Below are 21934 nucleotides of genomic sequence, written 5' to 3' on the forward strand. Positions count from 1 at the left end.
AAAAGTCATGATCTAGAACGTTCAAGTCAGTTCTCTCAGGAAGGTGGCTTGGGGGAAGCATGGTGAGAGGGTGAGAGCTGGCAACCCATGGGCATGTTAAAAGCTGCTGAGCTGCCTGGGGTTCACTGTGCTGACTTCAGGCCAGAGCGTTTGCCCTGAAGGGTGCTGACAGCCAAGTGGTCAGAGGCCCTGGCTAATGAGAGGTCATCTGGAAGCCTTCTTCTTCTTCTTCTTTTTCAGGAGTGCTTTGTCTAGTGTGGTGTCTATTTCTGCCCCTTCTAGCTTTTGCAGCTTTTTCTTTGCTTTCCTCTTCTTGGACTTTGGGGCATCACCCTGGCTGTCAGGGGGTTGCAGACAATCTTCTGCAATTTCGTCAGAGGCATCGGAACACTCGTCCCCACTGGGGCATGTAGGCTGCAGCTCAGCTCGGTCTCTCTTCTTGGCCACAGGCGCCATCTCTGCTTCCACACGCTTTTTCTTTTTATGTTGCTTCGTTTTGTGTTGGGGAGAGTTCTCCACATCTGTGCCTGCTGCCTCTTTGGTTTTTTTCTTCCCCTTTTTCCATTCAACAGAAGTCTCTGAAATGTCAGGCTCTGGAGTCAAGGCCTGTGGCTTGTTCTTTAACTGCTCCATCCTCTTGGCAAAATATTCCTGGATGGTGAAGGCACTGGTTGTGGTCGTAGTCATGGAGGTGTCCACCTCGTCTGCAGTGGAGGTGCTGCAGCCATCCTGGGAGAGAAGAGTGAAAAGGGATTAGCATGGCTCATTTATCCCAGGCAGCAGCCAGAGAGAGCCACGTGGAGCCGCTCATGCTGGCCCTGTGTTGCTGAGCCCAGAACAAGGGGGTGATACTGATTGAGAACCATGCGGGGAGAAGGCCAGACAGACCTCATCTGGCAAGTGGCCTGACTTTTGAGGAAACACCACTGTAAATGAAGATTAAGCTCACAGTCTCCTGCTGACACCAAGGACATGCATGTTCCAGTGCTTCGTGATTCTGCAGGTTCTTCTGAGCTGATCTAGAAACTCTGACATCGTGTGCACAGGGTCAACGTGCACAGGGTCAAGCTCCGCTAGTGCAGCTCTCTTGATTCCTGTAGCACACAGTGATCTCTGAATTTCCTTGACTCAGTAGCCCTCAAAAACTGTAGTGGAACTGAAATTAGTTCTCTGTTTGAAATTCAGCAGAACCAATATTCTATTGAATTCCAACTGGGCCTTGAGTGGCCACTGCAGTTCTCATCAAAGGACATCAACTCCTTTATCAAATCAGTACTTATCCCAGTCAACACTGGCTGCATGTTCTCCAGCCCTTGGATCAAAAACAAAATCATGCAGTCAATCTTGAAATATAAACAATAAAATGTAGCACGAGTGAGATAAGTAGGGAAGTTTAAATACTCTCAAGGTGGCTGGGAAAACAACTGAGTTGCTAAGTGCCTGCTGCACAAGCATGAGAACCTTAGTTCAGTCCCTAGAGCCAATTTAAAGATGCAGGCACAACTGAGTGCACCTGTATTCCAAATCGGGCAGCCGAAACAGGCAGATCATGGAGTCAGTGAGCCCTGCGTTCAAATGAGAGATCCTGCTTCAAAAAAACTATTGTGGAGAATTATTGAGGAAGATAAACACACAAAAGAACTGACCTTCTGTTCTCTTAGACAGCGGTTCTCAACCTTCCTAATGCTGTGACCTTTTAATACAGTTCCTCATGATGTAGTGATAAAACCATAAAATTATTTTTGTTGCTACCTCGTAACTGTAATTATCTACTGTTGTGAGTGGTAATGTAAATATCTGTGTTTTCTGAGGGTCTTAGGCAACCCACAAATGGGTTGCTTGACCCTAAAAGGGTCATGACCCACAGGATGAGAACCACTATCACAAATTCTTATTGAAGGAAACCAGAGCAAACATATCTGTGACTGCACATGCGTACATGCACATAGACACACACACACACCTGCCAGTCAGCAAATTTTGTTGGAATCTTAACAGCTCATATTGAAAGAAATAAAAATTGGCTGTCTTAGGACTCCAAAACCAGGCCACTTAGTCTTTTTGTTCCTCAAATGTTGAGTGAGGACTGGAATTCTGCATGACAGAATGAAACACCTTCTTAAGGCTCTTGGTATTTGCCAATGCCAGGCCGATGGACAAGAAAGATCTTGCCTCCCATGTAAGTGCACACACCCATAGCCATGCATAGACATGGGCACTGGGAAGGTGGCCCACTAATGTAACAGAGGTCTCATTGATGGCTGCCTGCCGGGCGTGAGCTGCTCTCCTTTGCGCCTGTGTGGGTCTGGGACTAATGTTCAGGCCCTGTCGCCAGCCTATGGCTCCTCACTCCTTTACTTTAGAATCCCTATTCTCAGTACTTTAACAGCAGGAGGGGGCTGCCGACATTAATCATCCTTAGTTACTAGGAAACACAGACCATTTCTGAGTCATGTACTCAATCTCCTGGGTCTCTAATCCCCAGGAAGCATGGTCCTAAGCAATTCCTATGGTGGGGAGGCTGAGAAGCCAGGCTCACCACTCAGCCAGCAGGGCAGAAGGAAGTGCTGCGTGACAAAGTCCCTGTGAGGAGAGCTGTGGGGAGCCACCCTCACTATGGGAGACTTATCTTTTAATTTAATAGGCTGGCGGACTCCCATTCTACACTGGCAACTGGAAACCAGTTTCACTACTGACTATAACCTTGGTTCTATCAAACACACACACACAAACACACACACACACGTATGTATGTATATACCTTTATAAGAAAATAAACATTTTCAAATCTGGTCTAATTTCAAAGCAAACAGTTACCTTTTCAAAAAGGCATTAAGAAACAATTTGTAACTTCTTACATTTCCATTAAATACATGATACCACTTCAGAGAAAATCCACCATACTCAAATGTGACTTCCATTACACTGTAAACTTTGAGAATGTCTTAGTTTTACAGTGGTGTTTTAAAAACTAAGAAAATAAATCGACAATTTCGGGTTCTGTATAAGATACTACAGTCAGAGGAATGACTAACAAATAATTTTGTCAAACATTTGATTTAAGCTCAAGAGTTCAGGAAATCTTTCTTAAGAAGATCTCAGCCACTTTAATCCAGTGGGGAGGTGAAGAAGGTGAGTGCTAGGGTCCCTCTGAGTTGGCCGCTGCTCTGCACAGAGCAGCTGGGGTCTGGTGACTACACAGAGCAGTTGGGGTCTGATGAAGGCCTTCTCAGAACCAGGGAGTTCAGAACCAGCAAACTCACATTAACCACCAGAACCGGTCAAGGCAGAGGGAATGGTAGCTTAGTGCACCTCAGAGCCGCTCTCCTCCTGAAGTAGGGCCCTCGGAGGGCTGAAGAGCCAGACGTTATCTACTACTGAGAAGTAAGAATGCCCTGGAAGAAATGGCACTATGTAGACAATTACAAATCTATTTTAAATTCGGTGGAAAATAATCCCCAAGCTTTGCCTTCTACAACGAGGCAAGAAGCTGGGGGCCTAGATTCCCATGGTTACTTATGAGGTTCCTTTTGAGGACCCACAGCTGGAAAATTATACTAATTCTTTGTATCCCTGAAGGTTTGTTCTTGAAGGGCAGGCTCTGGTGGGAAAGTGGGTTTTCTGGAACTAGTGATTGGCACTTGAGTTGCAATGCGGATTTCTAAGGTCCCATTCCAACGCCCTGAGCTTCACCAGCAGTAAAGATAAATGCAGGGAGACATATGGACTTTCTCCTGGACCCAGGGAGGAAAAAGGTGTGTGTGTGTGTGTGTGTGTGTGTCCATCTCCAGCTTTCTACAGGGCCAAGCCATTTGCAGCTCCTATAACATGGGTATTAGTGAAGGCAGGCTCAGGGGAGAGGGAGGAGCCCTCTCCCCACTCTGTCCCACCTTCCACTCCATTTGCTATTAAGAAGAAACGTTTGCACAGAGGCCACTGCAAAAGCCTGATACTTTCTCTGTATTTTTGAAGTTTTGGGGATATTGCATGAAGCAGGTTTCTTGTCACTTTGTTTAGAGGTGCTGAGTACACAGTGTGTGTTTAAAAAACCCTAATGACTGGCTTTCCCCAAGTCCAACAAGGGTCTCATTTCTACCCAACCTATAATGTGCTGTGGATCAGTCGACAACTCATGTGGACAGGCTCCCCACTTTACTGTGTTGAGAATTTAAGGGCCAGAAGAGCTCTGTGGGATTCTTATACTGAGCCACACGAGGAAACTGTAGCCGAAGGGCCCATACCCAGCTGCACTGAAGAGGGCAGCCACCATCAGTGTGGCTCCACGGCACAACAAGCACAGGGGCCCAAGGTGAGACTACAGGTGTGCTGGGGGTGGGATCTGATGCCACGCTGTGGGTGCAGAGCACCCTGACTTTTAACCAGCATTATAGACTCCCTTGCTGTGTCACCTTTTCTCCCCAAAGGACCCCAACACTAAAGCAGGTCTGCTGCTGAAGGGTCTACAACAAAGATCCAAGTTCTGTTCTGAGGGCAGAAGTTAGTCAAAGTGGCAGCTTAATGTAGAAAAACAAGAACAAAACAAAACAAAAAACCACTCAATTTTAAATAAAACAGGAAAACCTGTATTATCTAGTTTATAGTTCACATAAATTATAATATATATATATATATATATATATATATATATATATGCCCTGAAGTGGGGCTTAAGAGTTTTGTAATTTGTCAAATTAGCATGTGAATTTCCTTTACAAAAGCTGTTTTTATTTTTCCCCTTTAGACTGCGTCTTGCTCAGGCTGGCCTCAACCTTGCTCCATAGCCCAGGCTGGCCTTCAACTCACAATCCACCTGCCTCAGTCTCTTGAGTGTTATAGTTACAGGTCTGCAATACCATGTTGGGCGGAAGTCTGACACCTTAGCATCTGCAGTGTTGCCCACTCCATGTTAGCAGGCTTCAGCTCTCTGACTTGGTTTCCTCATCAGCAACCAGTAAATTCAAGTGCTTGGAGGGTGCGACAAATCCGGCGGGAAGACCCCATTTACAATCATCAAAGAAAGGACAGCGACGCAAAGGAAGGATGACTCTGACATCATCTCCTACGGCGGGAAGTGCATGCCACCATCGTCTGCAGCCTGGACTGAAAAGTATGCGCACCAGTCTGCTGTCATTGCTAGAACAAGTACCCTGTCTAGAGCCTCAGTGGCTCAGGAGCCTCAGAAGCTCAGAAGCCTCTGTAAAATCTCTACTAGGCTGTAGAGAACTCTGCTCTTATATCACTCAAACATGTACACTGAGATGGAGTGCCAGGAAAATGCCCCAGAGAGGTTTCTCCTTCATACCCTCAGAAGAATCATCAGCTTCTTTAGGGGCAGGGAAAGCAAGCAGGTTGAGAGGGGACTTAGGGAGGTGTTTAGAGGTGATGTAAGGGACAAACATCGCCTGAGTACTCCAGACACCACTGTGCAGGGATGGGTGGGTGTCAGAGGAAAACCTTTTGACTCACCAACCTTTTCACACATCACTGCTCATCTTAGCAACAGGAGACTGAAGCTTTCTGACTTGCGCGTTAAGACACAGAAGTCATGTACAATAGTAATCCTCCAATGAGATTTCTTACTATAAGAAAATGGAGATCCCCCAGAGCTCAAGGGTATCAGACTTAGCAAGTAGGCTATCAGCTTCATTGCTATTGTCCACAACAGCCTGCCTGTCACCAGCGTGTGCTGGATTGGTCTGTGGAAAGCTAAAGAAGCTCAGCAAGAGAGCAGTCTGGAGACTCAGAACACTTTGTATGTTTTCCAGGCACGCCAGCACAACAGTTCTGACAAACCCAAATGAGGTTGTAGTGGAGCACCGGGAGGCAGAAACTGCACCTGTTCCTTACAGACAGATAAACCAGGTCTGATGTGACTGCGACGTGACAGCATAAAGGCAATGCTGAGACCCGGTGCATGGCATACAGGCTTCACACCTTCCATCAGAGGGACAGAACGAACTGATTCAATTACACACTCAAGGCCCGAGAAATGATCTCAGCCCTCAAGGAACTTAGGGCCTCCTTCTAGATCCCAATCACAGCCACAGGTATCACCTCAGTGAGAGAACCCAGAATCACCACAGAAACAATTGTCCACAGGATATCTGAAGGGTCGTCTAGAGTAGGCTGACAAAGGTGGGAAGAGCCACTTTATAATGTGGGTGGTGCTAATCTTTGGATGGGGGTTCCAGATTTGATAAAAAGGAGAAAACGGCCAAGCACAAACATTTATCACTCTGCTTCCTGACCCTGGAGGCAGTGTGACCAGCCACCTCCTGTTCTACCATGCATCTTCCCTGCTATATCGATTGTATTCCCTGTAAATCAAACCTTCCCTTAAGCTGCCCCCCTCTTCTGCAATTTTGTTCAAGCAATGAGACAAAAGTAACTACAACTTCTCTGAAAATCCCGCCCAAGCCTGACCCTGCAGAACTACCCACATCAGCAACTAGTTGCTTTTATTTTTTGTTTGCTTTGCAAACATCATCTTAAGGAAATTCTAAGCTTCCTGAGGGCAGGGATCATTTTTATTCTACTTGTATTCTGCACACTTTCTAATGAGAAAGACACAGAGAATCTTCAACAAAGCATCAGGTAAACTGAATGCGGAGGTGGGGAAGAGCTTCTGCCACCACCCAGAAGCCTGTTGGACAGGTTGGTGTCAGCAAGGGGTGTAGGAAGGCAGGAAGCAAAAGGGACTAGCATTTGCAGCACAGAGCCATGTCTTCCCATCCAGACATAGCCGTTCTTTCAATCAAAACCCAGCCTTCTGATACGCACTGCTTGCAAGGAACAAAAATTCTGTCTGGTGCAGTCTACCAACTGGTGTGACTCTTAGCAATATACAGACCTAAGATAAGGAACCTGAGAGTTTCTCCAGTGGTCCATTATCCCACATTACCACTGTCACTTTCTAAGGGGAAATGTCAGCTGGGAAAAAGCAAAGTGGTATGGGAACTGTCACACTTTCTACAGGATTAGCTAGCTGGACACTGCAATGGCCTATCTGGACTTAACTGTTCTTGATGGAGTGGACAGCAAGAGCTTCTAGAGTCCAGGAAAGCCACAAGGAGGACAGCTCTTTGGAGGTTGGTTGAACAGCAAATGAAGTTCCTTCACAGCCCCTGGCCTACGATCAAAGGGTCAGAGAGGTAGCAGTTTGAAGCCTCAGCTAGAAGAAGGCACCAAGTTTCTGGGGCACTTCTGTGGTTTCCCCATCCCCTTTGTGGCTTCCATGTAATGGAAAATGTGTGTGCAATGACTCACAAGCAAAGAGTTACTTTTGTTCTCACAGAGCTTGTTCAAGCATAAAATCCTATACTTTTGGGGTGACATCTAGCACTTACATTTGGGATTAGACTAAACACGTGAAGTCTCAGTTGTTACTAGCTTTAGGAATTGGTCTAGGACACATAGTCACTTTCAACATTAGCGAGTACACAGGGAAATCACAACTGAAAGCCTCACTGGTGGAGGACAAGTGTTGATGTGAAGCAGTGAGAACTCAGGCTGCAACTCAACAGGAATGATGTGTGTGCATGTGTGCAAAGACATACAGAACCCAGCCACCTGTAAGATGCCTGCTGTGCAGAGATTCCAAGAAGGGGCCCCCTAAAACAGGACTGAGGAATCATTACTGTGGGCTTACATGTTCACCTCCTGAGTAGGTTTATTTTCACATTTCTTAGAAGTAGGGTGAAAGAATCAAATAAAAAAAATATTTCATAGCATGTGAAATTACATGAATATCAAGTGTCCACAGAGCTTGAGTTTCCTCAGTAAAATGTCTGTGGAAATGTGTTCTCTTTAGTTCCATAAGTACTTGTCAGAGGTACTAAGTAAATACCTGCCTAATGGGTATATTTTAAAGTGCTGTTTTTGTGGCCATAGTGCCAACAGCTTTTGAGAATACTAGATGCTTTTCAATAGCACAGACATGCACACACACGCACACATGCACATACGCACATGTGCACACACACAACCCTTTATCCTTGGGTTCTCCTTGGTGTTGAGGTTTGAATGTATTCTCCAAAAATTCACATGTTGGAAGCTAAACCCTGAAACTCACAGGTTAAGAGTACTTGCAGGCAGAGCCTTCAGGAGGTAGTTGCAGGAGAATAAATCTTTGTTTTTAATATAATGCCTAATCTAGGCATTCTGCTAAAATGGCAGAATATAAACTAAGTGGAAAATTCTAGTAAATTGCTTGCCATTCTGAGTCAGTGCAATGAAATGCTGTCCATGTGACTAACACATGAATCACCCTTTGTCCAGTGAATCTACACTGTATATGCTACCTGCACTTCAGACATTTTAATAGTGGCCTATGGGATCAGACTTTGTGATACTGCAGTACTATGTTCAAGCATCCGTTTCCCTTTCCTCCTTCACTTTCTTCTTTTTGGATAAGTTCTCATGTAGTCTATGTTGGCCTCACTCCCTGTGCAATAGAGGACAACTGTGAATTTCTGACACTCGTGCTTCCCCCTTCTGAGTGCTGGGATTACAAGTGTGCACCACAGTGTCTGGCTTATGTGGTGGTGGGGATGGAACCCAGGGCACTGCATGCTAGAGAAGCGCTCTAGCAACTGAGCTGAGCTACATCCCCAGCCTCCTTGCTTCTCTAATATTTTTTTGAACTTTAAACTCTAAAGCATAAGAGTAGAAATGCTGGCAACTTGAATAGGCCCAAATTGTGAAGTACACCCTTTAGGTGAAAGGCAGAAGTTCTCAGGGGAAGAAGGTGAATCATGCTAAGGTCTTTAGTCAAAACAGATCTTCTACCAAAATTGTGATTATGAAGAAAAAATTCTGGGTAGTTTTCTGCTGCACTTCAGGCAATAGGAATGACTCCTTCCACCCAAGGATGCAGGCACATCCAAGGTCTCAGCACACATCCATCTTGAGCAACAGGGGACTGCGGTATACCTAGGGTTTTAGCTTAGGCTCAGTCTTTTGCTAACAACAAAGGCCAACCTTGCAGAACTGGGCCTGTAAATGGGAGAGAAGTCACTGTTGGTTTTCAAAGAGCAGACAATAGTATTTCAGGAAAATGACATGATCCTCCATGGAAGAGAATGCTAGATGATCCTGGAACACACAGAGGTTTCTTCTGATTAAGCACTGGGTTTTTGCTTGGACTTCATACGCAAACGGCCTTCCATGAGGTAGCAGGACTGGAAGCACACAGCAACTCACTTTCTGCAGGTCAAGTCCTCACATGGATGCCAATGTTAACAAAGCTGTGCATTCCTTTCTTTCCTTCTTTTTCCATTTGCCTGGCAGCTGCTTAAGCTGCCTCTCATTAGGAAAAGCCAACATAAACATGTTTTAGAAGGACCCCTATCATGGCAACAACTTTTCAAGTGATGACATCAGTCAGAATCCCTGACAAGTCATGCCACCTCTGGGGAAAAGAGAGGAAGGAACAGAGCAGCTTCCGGCTTCCCTGGAAGGTCCTCAGGCTTGGAAGTTGCAGTGGCTCACATGGAATCATCCCACTGCATACTGGCCACCACAAGATAGATGAGGCTCCTCAGAGCAGAAATGATCAATGCGACATAGGCACCAATTCTTTGAATGAAATCTAAAAATAATCCAAATTGACTGTCTTTTTAAATTCTGGGTCAACTGGTTCTCCCCGTGCTCTCCAGAAGAAGAACACACAGCTTCCCCTAACAGCCGTGTAGAAGCTAAGGCTTCCAGCTTCCCAATTTCTCCTCTACAGGAGATTGGGGGGGGGGGTCATTCAGGAATTTTGACAATTCCAATTTGGGTACCTTTTTCTGAAAAGCAAAGCAGTTTAAAAAGACATTAGATTGTTTTTAAAATATTTTAAAATTAGGACATACAGTATTAGCACTCACTAAGATGTCAGAGTCTTTAGAGAGCAGGATCTTGAAAGGGAAGATCTTTGTAGAGTGTAACATTTTTATTTATTGGAACAATTAGGGTTATATTCAGGAGAAGGAAGCTAATTTAAGATAATAAAATTGAAAAGACATAAGCTTGTTCTCACTTCTTGTATATTATTTAAGGTTATAACCTTCATAGACTCTTTTAAACTCTATAGAAGCCAGTCTAGAGGATCATTTAAAGATATATTCTTAGGAGTAAATGTGTCAGAAAAAAATCATTTAGAAGTTTCTGAATATGAACTGAAATTCTGACTGCTGTGTCTCAGATTTGGTCTCTTAGGTAGGTTCACGCCAAGCCAAGACTAGCTCCCTCCCTTCCTGCAATCCCCTGGGGAACACAACTGGGAAACAACAGCTAAGCTTGACAGCCTAGACTAGTATACAGTCTTCAGCAACAAGTGTCTAACAGGCATTCAAGAATAAATCTGGATCTTTAATATGCAATAATGTATACAACTTTGAGGCGTATACAGTCTGAACTTTTGAACGTTATGCAGTTGTCCATCAACACTGTGCAAACAATCACTTCTTCCAAAGGTAGTGGCACATAGCAATCCTTGACCCCTCAATACCCAAGTCTCAAGTTGCAAATCCATCCTTTAAGACACCCTCTGAGACTGGTAAGGGAGGAGAAACTCAAGGGTGGCCTGCAGGGAGGACAGTGATGGCCGAGTCCCCCTGCTCCCGTCAGATGGCCATGCAAGGAGCATGTCCTCTCTGCTAGCCTTTCCTACGCTCTAAGTCAAAGGAAGGTTCCTTGTTACCCTATTTTTATGATGCCATGGGCTGAAACCTAGGAGAGAATGCCACTGTCACTTCCCAGCAGGAGGTGAACAGAAGGCACACAAGCTGGCCTATCACTCTTCTGTTCACCCAAGCAGGACATCTGGGTGTCAATTTCTTATTATCAAGAAAGCTCTTAAAAACAGCTGCTTGGCTTGTCAACAAACCCGAACTCAATCTAATCCTTTCAGGCCCAACCTGTGTCCTGGCAAAGCTCTAACCAAACAAAGCAGCCCTTGACCTACAGCCCAGGGGGCCTGGCAGGCCCTCCTCACTCTCCCTGGTTCTGCTTGCCTCTTTAGAGGGTGGGTCTTGTGAAAAAGCTGCCTGTGCCCCCCAGGAAGGCAGCTCACTCTTCAGTGGTGCTCAACAACTCTGCAGACAGTTGCAGCCCACTTTCTCCTCCTTGGCTCCTCTAGAGTGAGGCCAGCCCAATCCTGTTTGAAGTCCTGGCTGCCAGGAGATGGCCGTTTATGTCCCGTCTGAGGACAGGAAAAGGACTGAGCCGTGTGCGAGGGAGAGATAAGAGCTGAGATTTCTGTCCTCAGCTCCTTATCAGCCCTTCCTGCGACTTTCCAGAGCAGACAGCAACATGACAGGCACCGAGCAGAGTTAGCGGGGAGGCCTGGGCTCCCGGCGCTTGTGATGAGGATCAAGGTAGGGAGTGGTGTGCAATGAGCTAAGAGAAAGTTTTTCCTTTATCTTAAAATAGTTTGGCTCAAACAAAATTGCCCTTTTCTCTGTTTAGACACACAGATATTGCATCTGCTTGTTAAAGTACAGCAACAGACATGGGTTTTCATAACTTCCTTTCCGGGTGGAATGAAGTACTGCTTTCCTTGCTGACAGCCCTGCCACGGCCCTGTGCTACCAGCTCCTGGGCACGTAGCACAGCGCCAAGTCCACTGGGGTCCTCAGGCCGGTGTCTGTAAAGTGCTGGCTGCGGAGCCAATGCCTTCCACATGCATCTCAGTCTCCCCACCCCCAGCCTTGCTTTCTTAGGCCAGCACATACTTACACAGGACTGATACTTCCAGCTCCATGATGAAAAGGAACAAGTGAGGTCATGGGACACCAAACACAGAGGCTTTTGCGGCTGATGTATAACATGCCATGCCTGTGACAACAAGGATTACACTCTTGGGATCTAGGCCTGTCTGAGGTGAGACCAAGGGGCAACCATAGCTGATGGAGAAGAATCTGGACTGACTGAGCAGGAAATAAGCATAAACTGAATGGTTCTCCTGACCGTGAATTGTTGCTAAATCTTAAATTTTCCTGTTCTGTTCACGGGGGCAGGTTCTTACTCAAGAATAATACACAGCTAGCTGCTGGAAAGCTGTGGGGAAGGTGAATGCCTTCCCCAGTTACCCCAGCACTAAGATGGGAAGATCTGTCCCCTGGCCTAGCTGGAACAGCATTCTTCCCGGAACGGAATGCAGCAGGAGACAGCATGTCAAGCAGGCGGCTGAGAGTCCAACCACGAACAGGCAGCAGGTGCTGTCCATGCCACCAGACAAACAGCTACGGCAAAGACGAGAGGTCTAGGGATTGCCTTCCCCCAACAGTCTACAGCACCTCCAAACTACAGAACATCAGGGAAGAGGCTGAAAAACCAAGAAGTAGGGCATAGAAACAGGAATCAACAGATATACAACAAATCTGACTAAATAATTCTTAAAAATAAAATGAAGCAAACTTGGTTCTGCAATCAGCTGACTGAGTGCTACACAGAAAGATTCTAAATGACTTTAAAACATAATGGTTTGTACACACTTAACACGGTATTCTCCAAGATCAAGGGTTGTCCCTCTAACGTGCATCCATCACTTGCCTTTTCACTTCTGTGCTGTTCTCTGACACTGTGCATGGGATTGGGACAGCATTCCTTATATGGCGCTGCAGTGTGTGAGTAAAGAGAAAAGATGACTAAGCACAAGTCCTTGATGCTAAATCTGAAAGGCAGTCTGATGATAAACTCTTATTTCATTATAAAACAAAGTTGTAATCATATCACAAGAAGTAGAGACAATGATCTAGGAACAAATGAACAACTCTGATCCCTAAACTGTGGTCTCCAAACATCATTTAAGGAACCTGGGAGAAATAGGTGGCTCAGTCTGGGACAGCCATATGCATAGGACCAACCTATAAAGTCTTAGGTCAGAGTGGAAGGAAGTTACCAAAGACAACTTACTAACTATCAAAAGTATCAAGCTGCTCGTTTCATATGGAAACACCATAGATTTCCACATTGATTTTGCAACTTCACTAAGTCTTTTATTTTAGTAATATTTTTTGTGTGAAATAATTGGTGTTTTCTATATATAGGACTACGTTATCTACAAAGACATCATTTTAAGTCTCTTTCAGCCTGGAGATTTCATTTCAATTTCATTTTCTTCTTGTCTGATTACACGTGACAGTATTTCCAGCACTATGCTGAACAGGTATGGAGAGGGTGAATGGGCACCAGTGCCTGTACCAGGTCTCAGAGCAGTGCCTCTCAGACTGTGGCTTGCGACCCCTTTGGGAGTCAAATGACCCTTTCACAGGGGTTGACTAAGGCCATCAGAAAACATGTTTACATTACAATTCATAGAAAGAGAGTAAAATTATAATTACGAAGTAGCAGTGAAATAACTGTATGGTTGGGGTTACGACAACATGAGGAGTTTTATTAAAGGGTCACAGGTTAGGAAGGGAGAGAGCCACTGTTTAGAGACAAGGCTTCCTGTGCCTCCTATTGACTGTCCTGTTAGCCATGTTTTTGTTTGTTGTTTGTTTTGTTTTTTTTTGTAAGTGGTCCTTTGTTTTGAGACAGGGTTTCTCTGCATAACAGCTTTGGCTGGAACTTGCTCTGTAGACCAGGCTGGCCTAGAACTCACAGAGATCCATCTGCCTTTCCCTCTTGAGTGCTTGGATTAAAGATCTGCACCACCACCGCCTGGGCTCCTAAATGGTCTTTCATAATAATCAAGGAATTTTTTTCTTATTCCTAAACGATTGAAACTTTCCATCATGAAAGTTTGTGAGACTTTCTCAAATGCTTTTTTGTTCAAATCAACCAAGATGATCACGTAATTTCTGCCTTCCCATCTGATAATGGGATATATCACACTGATTACTTAGTCTATATTTAATAGTGGATCCAGAAAGATGGACTTTTCTATGCAAATAAATGAAACAAGACCCTTATCTTCTACAATGCATAAGCACCAATTCAAAATGAATAAAAAATCTCAGTGGCATACTAGAAACCATTAAATATAGGAAAAATCACATAAGAAAAGTACCTTGACTTTGTCTTTGTCAATGATTTATTGGACACTGTATCCCAAACTCAAGTTATAAAAGCATAAGTAGCAAATGGGACTATAACAAACTACAAGGCTTTTTAACAAAAAAAGGCAACTTCCAAAGAGGGAAAAATACTGCCAACAATGCAGTAGTAATGTAAAGTTCATATGATTCGATGGAAAGAAAATACCACCTGACTAAACCAGGCAAATAGAAACAGTTGCTTCTCTGAAGACCAACGAGCAACACTCATACAAAAGGTATTCAGCATCACTCATCAGCAGGGAAATGTAAACCCAAATGTGCTACAAAACCATGTATCTATCAGGACAGTGATTATTTAAAATGTAGGCAATAACATCAGAGAGGAGATAAGAAATAGTAAAAATCACAACCACGTGACCCAGCAATCTACCCATGAAGGAAATGAAGTCCTCTTCTCAGAACACCTACACGCCAATGCTCACTGCGACATTATTCACAGTGCCTGGGACACAAAAATAGCCCACAGCTTCATGCACAGTGGAGAAAGATGGATACATGCACATGGCACACACAGGGAAGTAGTACTGTCTTTCACCGAACATGACACAAAGGACATTATACCGTAAGAGAGGCACAAACATAGCATAGCATAGCATGTCTTCACTTATTTTGTAGACTAAAAAAAAAAAAGTTAATACAGAGCTGAAAAGATAGCTCAGTAGCTAAAAGCACTGCTGTTCTTGCAGGGGACCCAAGTTCAGTTCCCAGGACCCACATGGCAGCTCACACCATCTGTAACTTCAGTTCTGGGAGATCTGATGCCATTTTCTGGCCTCTATGGGCATCAGACATGCATTTGGTGCACATACATATATGCAAGCAAACATTTATACATAAAACTAAAAACATCTTAAAATAACAAATATACAGAAACAAAGAATAAAATTATGGGTTTGGGATATAGTGGAGGAAATGAAGGTCCAAAGATACAAAGCACAGACTGTGAGATGTTAAAGATAACTGTGAGGGACAGGAGGTTAAGAATTATGCAGTTAGGATTTCTGCTAAATGACTCATAGCTGCTCTTGCCATGAAGGAGGTACATAACTATGGGCAATGATGATACGGTCATTTCTTCACCATTACAATCAATTTGTTCCATATATGTATTATATAACATCACAGCTGGACTCTTCAATACCTCTAATAAAACCAAGGAAGCACTTGGGAACCAACCTGGAAGGCTCCCATTAGGTGAAGACAGAAAGTTTGTTCATCAGCAAAGACAATAATTAAGATGTATTCCAATGTGCGAGTGATCCAGAAATGGAAAATCTGCAGATCTTTCTGTGAGGAACACAGAAGAACCTCCTCATCATTCTGAAAGTTACTAGATCAGAAGGCTGAACAACAGATTTCCCCTGTTTTCCTACAGAAATCGGGCCTCAGGCACTCTAGCAGTAGAAATATGAGAAATGTTGATTATAAGCCTGGAGGAGCTACAGAAAGAGATGGCATCAGATTGGAGACTGATGTCCGTATACAACTATTATCAACTCTGTCCAGTGTAATAATGCTAAGGAACTTACAGATTTAAGTCCCTTAATCTTTTCATGTGTCTGTGAGCATGTGTGTAGGCCAGAGGATAACAGTCCATCTTTCTTTTTGTTGAGACAGGGTCTCTCACTGACCTTGGAACTTGCCAAGAAAGCCAGGCTAGCTGGCCAGTAAACCCAAGGAGCTTCCTGTCTCTGTCCACTGCCCACGGCACTGAGATTATAGTTATGTACTTATGCATTCATCTAGCTTTTTACATGGTTTTGGGTCCTCATACTTATGAAACAAGTACTTTATCAATGGACCTACCCACTCCAGTGAGTCGCTATCTCTTAAGATAGTTTAGTACAACAGGATTTATGGGTAAAATGCTGGCTTCCGGGATGACTACTTCAAAGCACCACTTGTGAGAAGTGTCACAGTACTTGCCCCTCTCTGGCCTTGTTTTCTCAGGTTCTCTGTCAGAGCTGGTATGGTATTCTTTTCCTCTACAGGGTTCTCCAGCTGGCCAGGACCATGAAGACCCCATACTGCTGCTGCCTTCCTTGGCTTTTGTGAGCCAAGTCCATCACTGTGACAAACCTCCCAAAGCCCTCCAACATCACAATCCAGGCTTTTGTACCAGCTGACAGTGTGTGCCTTGGACTTCCTGTTCAGCTTGTGAGTGGGGACTGTGTCTCACTCATTTAACAATCCATCATCAACAGCGCTACTGTGCGACAAGGAAAACACTGAAGTCAGGTCAAAGAAAGAACTAGATGGAGAGAGAAAACTAAGCTCAAAACAAAACAATTAAGGCAATAGTAGGAGAATGAAGAAATAATAAGAGATAATGCTAAGACCACAAAAACTGCCCACAGCCAAAGCCTTACACTGTGGTTTGAAATGTAAAAGACTAGGCAGTAAGGCCAGTTTGAGCTCTCTTGTAACGTCAACTCATAGAGCCGATTTTATTCATTAATTTAAAGAAAGTACCCTAAATATCATCCTAGTAGTTCTAAACCCATATAAGGACTGCTAAAATGAAGTCTGAAATAATTGGTGACTGATGATGCTAAGGTGTCCTGCACCATGATTAATCCTATTCCAAGTAAGTGAAGTCTACACAGAACCAAACGGTCAGGAGGCTGTGCTTCTGTCCCATGCTAACATCTGGGAGTGACGCTGCTCATGTAACGTACAGCGCTGGTGTAACTCAATGACTATTACCTCTTGAACTGTAGCAAGTTTCATTGTTGAAAAGATCACAAGGAAGTATCCTAGGGCAATCAGGCACACAGTTTTTATGCTAAAACATTTTAACAATTTAAGAAGAATAATTGTACACAGGTCTAAAGTGTATATACTCTGTTTATAAGTTTCAGCAATCCATGGACATGAGAGAAAAGGCCCACTACTTCCCAGCGTCACTCAGTTACTTCCTATCAAGCCTTCCTGTGGAAACCTTGCTGACATTAGTACCCAGGCTCACGTTAGTGGGAGTTCAGCTTTTCTGCTGAACTTGTTAGAAAGCTTGTGCACTTGTTAGAAAGCTACTGGGGGAAGGAGACAGAGCTCAAGTCCATAATCCTAGCACTGAAACTTGGAGGGCCGAGGCAGGAGTAATTCCAGGCTACACAATAAGATCTTGTCATCAAACACCAGAAAGTGATTTGGAGTTCAGGTTCACATACTACTTCAAAGCCAGGCATGAGAAACCCAGGCTCAACCTCATGCTGCTGTCAGAACCAGAATCACAGCAGAAGGCCTGGACAACTCAGGACAGATACCACAGCTGGATGCCACTGCTGCCAATTTGTACAGAAAAATGTTCTGATGCAGTGAAGAAAAACTGTCAAAGAGCAGCAGGTGACAGGTCAAAGCAGCCCAAACCACTTTAGCCCTGTACTCTTTGGCAGGGGTGGGTGGCTGTTGCTCCAGAAGACCCTGACTCGGAGTGAACTCCCCAGACGCCCAGTCTGTCAAGACAGGAAAGAGCAGAAGCGCCAAACGGAAAACCCACCAGCCCTTTGGCTCCTAATAAAACAGGACTTAAATCTTTCAGAGGAAGCAAGTTATGAGCTTCCTCCAACCTAAAACTTAACAACAAGATGTTTTAGGTTAAAGACCAAGTGTAAACAAAGTTTTTCATTGCCATAAATTGTGTAAGATTACAATGTAAAGACTGATATGAACCAAAAAGCACAAAGCCACACTCAGGGAGTTCGTACTAATGTAAACGGCTCATAAAATATTCTGTAGCAGGACATTAACAAGCAAGTCTCTTTTATTGAAATTCCTTACTTTAGACCCCAAACATAAAGACGACACTTAGACGCCACCTAGCAGTGTCCAGGTGATAAATCAGCAGAATGACTTAGAGTTTGGATCACACAGAATTCCTAAGGCAGAGGGAAATGTTTATTTAAATCACTTAAAAGAAAGCCTTCCAGGTAGCTGTGAGCAAATTACTGACGCCTGCTTGTGTACAAACATTTGCTGTACTAATTACAATCTGGTCTTAGAATAGCAATCCCATTGGGACAGTTTAAACAATACGCTGGGGTTGAAGCTGTTTTTTCCTCTAGAGCAAAGGTTCTTTAACCCCAAACTCAGGTTAAAAGAAAAGCTTGAATATTAAAAGCTTTCCACAACAGTGTTGAAAGACCATTTGGAGTACCTGGTGTGAGCATGTGCTGTCCACCGTGGGCGGTATGCCTGTGTAGTGTGTACGCATGCGTACAACACGTACTCTCCCGGTGAGGAAGGAGTCATTTAGTATGAGCTAGGGAGAGAAAACCTTAAACCTTAGGAGGGCTTGCCTGCAGCATGGGCAGGCCTCGCCAGCCTGTTTTGGTGGTGGTTTATTCATCAGGGCTCACACTGCTCAGCTGGTAGATCTTCCTGGGAATAGACCCCTGGCACAGGCAGCTTCTATTCCTGGGGACAGATGAAGTGGCTAACCACTGCAGGGACACAAAGGTCAGCCTCATCTAGGTATCTGACAAGTTCTAAGAGTTTCCTATGGAGCCACCTCCTCTCCCTGCCCAATTATGCCTCTGCCCTCCATCCCATTACACTTTGAACTGTACCACCTGTGAGCAAGAGCCAGCTGCCAACAACCTGTTCACAAGGCTTGAAGCTAGACATGGAACCTTCACCCCATTCCCTAATAATGCCGGCCTCTCTGGTTCAGTGTCCCAATTCTACCACCAGGAATTCGGCACCCAGGAGCCAGTAAGTCCTTTCTGCTGTCTGATCATTTTTAAGACTTTGGCGGGAGTGAGTTATCTCTCAAGGCAACAATTATTTTGCATGTATTTGTGGAGATCAAGGAGGCAACACACATGCATATTGGTGACAAAAGTGTACAGATTTTAACTCAATACTTAACTAATCATTCTCTAAGTACTGTTTTTTTTCTTAAATATTGATTTTTATTATGTATACAATGTTCTGTCTGCACATATGCCTGCAGGCCAGAAGAGGGCACCAGACCTCATTACAGATGGTTGTGAGCCACCATGTGGTTGCTGGGAATTGAACTCAGGACCTTTGAAAGAGCAGGCAATGCTCTTAACCGCTGAGCCATCTCTCCAGCTCCCCTAAGTACTGTTTTTTAAAAAAAGAATTTAAAAACATTATTGTGTATGTGTGTGTGTGTGTGTGCATGTAGAGGTCAAAAGAAAGGAACTGGTTTTCTCCTCCCACCACATGGATTCCAGAAACCAAACTCAGGTCATCAGGCTTAGCAACAAGTGCCTTTTACCCTTTGAGTGTATTTCCACTTTCTACCTGACATTATCACCCAGGGATAAATCATACCAGTTATTAACTATCACCATCTCTGATTACTTTTTTAGTTAAAAATTACAAAGAGCCACATGAAAGAAATGAACAGGATACAGGAGGGATGCTAACTTATACTACAGGGCTTCTTCAAAAAGTGATGATATTAAAGAACATTATGAAGATGAACTCAACAAAATCCAGAATGTGGGGAATTCTTGAAGACAAAGAACCTTAACAGCCTTCAACAGTAAATTCCAAAGAAGAGAGTAGAACGTGAACTCATCCTCACTAACCCGTTTACTCTGGGGTCCCCTTCTGAAGCTGTAATTACAGGCAGACCATGCCCATCTGTATTACACAGATTCTGGAAATTCAAAGTCCAGTCTTCATGCTTGCCTGTGCAAACACCTTAACCACTGAGCAATCTCCCCTCCCAAGAGTCTGTATCTTAACAGACATCGACAAGGTGCTATAGTGTGCAGCAAGAGCTTCACATAATGAGATGAGTACAAGACTAGCTGGAAGGAGCCTGGTTAAGCTGGGGGATGTGTACATGGAGACTCACTCTCCCCTCTGTAGCAGTGACCAGAGTCTGGTGGGATGTGACGGGGAAGAGAGATCCATGGAGCCCAAGTGAAAGTCATCCCTGGCTGTTGGTCCTGTCACAGCATGGTGGGCCCACAACTCCCTGAGGGGCACAGACCAGTACACTCAGAAGAAAGAAGGTCTGGGAGCCACCACACACAAAGGTAGCTCCATCTGCGCGCTGACTCAGACAGGAACAGCGAGGCCGGTGGAGGGCTGCATTTCCCTTATGAGATCATGCGCTGGCCACAGCAACCTCTACTGAAGCCAGCCTTGGGGTTTTCCCTGAAAGAGTCACAATTCCTCTCCCCAGCAAAACAGGAACTGATCCTAACAGGAATATTATGTAATTCCAGGGAACCAGGAGATTGGGAAAAGCAGGGTTGGGGGAGAAGTATCACAGGATGAAGGTGGAGGTGGGGTGGAAAAGCAGAGCCACTCAGAGCAGCCTTAGGAGCGGGGGCAGGCCCAGTACCCCCCAACCCTGTCCAGCTCATTGGAGATTCTTTCCAGGGGTGACCAGGTGCCCTCCGGTAGTCAGCATGAGGGGAAGAAAGGGGCATCATCTCCACAGCTCAGAGAGGGACTGCAAGGACCAGGCACAGAGAAGAAAGGACAGACACTGGGGTAGGTGTGCTCTTCCCTCCAGATCTGTCGAGTTGTGGTTGTCAAAGCTACAGATTTTAGGTGAATGGGGCATTCTGTTCTACGTTCATGTTGAAATGACACCATTACTCAGCTGGTTAGCACAGCCATTGCCTCACACAGCAGTGTATGTGGTGAGGGCATGGGAGATCTACTTGGCAAATTACCATTGCAACACTCTATAGTGAAGACAGGCACTGGATGAACAGAGGCTTCTAGAACCTACTCATCTCATAACTGCCCATGCTGCACAGGCTGCAGTGGGCAAGCAAGGAGCATGCTAGGGATGGAGTCAAAGAACATGAAGACCATAAGGAACATGTCTCAGCTGTGTGACAGACAAACACGTCAAGTGCCTGGAGACAGAAGTTCAACAGCTTGTCAGTGCTGACTCCAGACAGACAGGTGTCTGTCATCACTACTACACACGCCTGGCTAGATACCAGGCTTCTTAGCATTGTCTCTGGCCATCTGCATCACAGGATTTTTCTTCTTCTTCTTCCTCACAAATTGGTACAGCTTACAACCTTCCTAGAGTGGACATTTACTGCTTTAGTGATACCAGAGTACTCAATATTAAGGCACAGAGAAGGCTCAGCAAGTAATTAGGAACCTGACACCAACTCTGACAACCTAGCTCAACTGCTGGACCCACACAGTAGGAAAGAACTAACTCCTGCATGTTGTCCTCTGACTTCCATGCTATGTATGGTGTCAAGTACCCCATACATATGCTCACACCCCCATGCAAAATAAACAAAAATAATACTAAGTAGGGTTGGAGAGTTGGCTTAGCAGTTAAGAGTACTTGTTACTTTTCAGAGCACCTGAAGTTCCCAGCAACCAGTTGGGTGGCTTTCAACTGCCAGTAAATAACTCCAGCTCCAGGGGATATGACGCCCCCTTCTGGACTCTGTGGACACCTGCATGCATACGACATTCATGCACACAGACACACATACATAAAATAAAAATAATTAGCACACATGCATGTGCATGCACACAGACAGACAGACAGACAGACAGAGAGGAAGATAGAACATAAACCTTAAAAGTCTAGTACAGAACACTCTGGACAACTGCCTTTAGGCATGGGCAATGGCAGGGGTAGGCCCTTGAGTCTGGGTAAAGACAGCCACTCCCTTTGCACCCCACACCAATACTGCTGGTATTGCACTTTCAAGTTTCAATACCAATACCTCTCTCAGGGCTCTTCCGCCACTCAGACCAAGCCTGTTTCTGCAGGGACCAAGACAGGGTTAAGTGAACTCTAGCTCAGGACAGAAAAAGTCCTCAAGTGAGACAGAGGTAGCTTACAGAAGACACAACACCACAGGAAAGAGCTCTGGAAGACATGGCCTTGTACACGGAAAACATTAAGAAAGGCC

The 21934-nt window shown here is 44.7% G+C and overlaps 1 protein-coding gene across 1 annotated transcript in view; it reads right to left on the reverse strand.

Annotated features, from left to right (window-relative positions):
- Window positions 1-6: 6 nt before the first annotated feature.
- Pinx1 (PIN2 (TERF1) interacting telomerase inhibitor 1) overlaps window positions 7-21934 on the reverse strand; it is a 61740-nt gene continuing 39812 nt past the window's right edge. Inside the window, exon 7 of the mRNA XM_057786881.1 lies at window positions 7-729. Coding sequence (XP_057642864.1) covers window positions 205-729 — 525 coding nt within the window. The 3' untranslated portion in view covers window positions 7-204. The remainder of the gene's footprint in view (window positions 730-21934) is intronic.

This window comes from Chionomys nivalis, chromosome 12, assembly GCF_950005125.1.
Source record: "Chionomys nivalis chromosome 12, mChiNiv1.1, whole genome shotgun sequence".
Lineage (NCBI taxonomy): Eukaryota > Metazoa > Chordata > Mammalia > Rodentia > Cricetidae > Chionomys > Chionomys nivalis.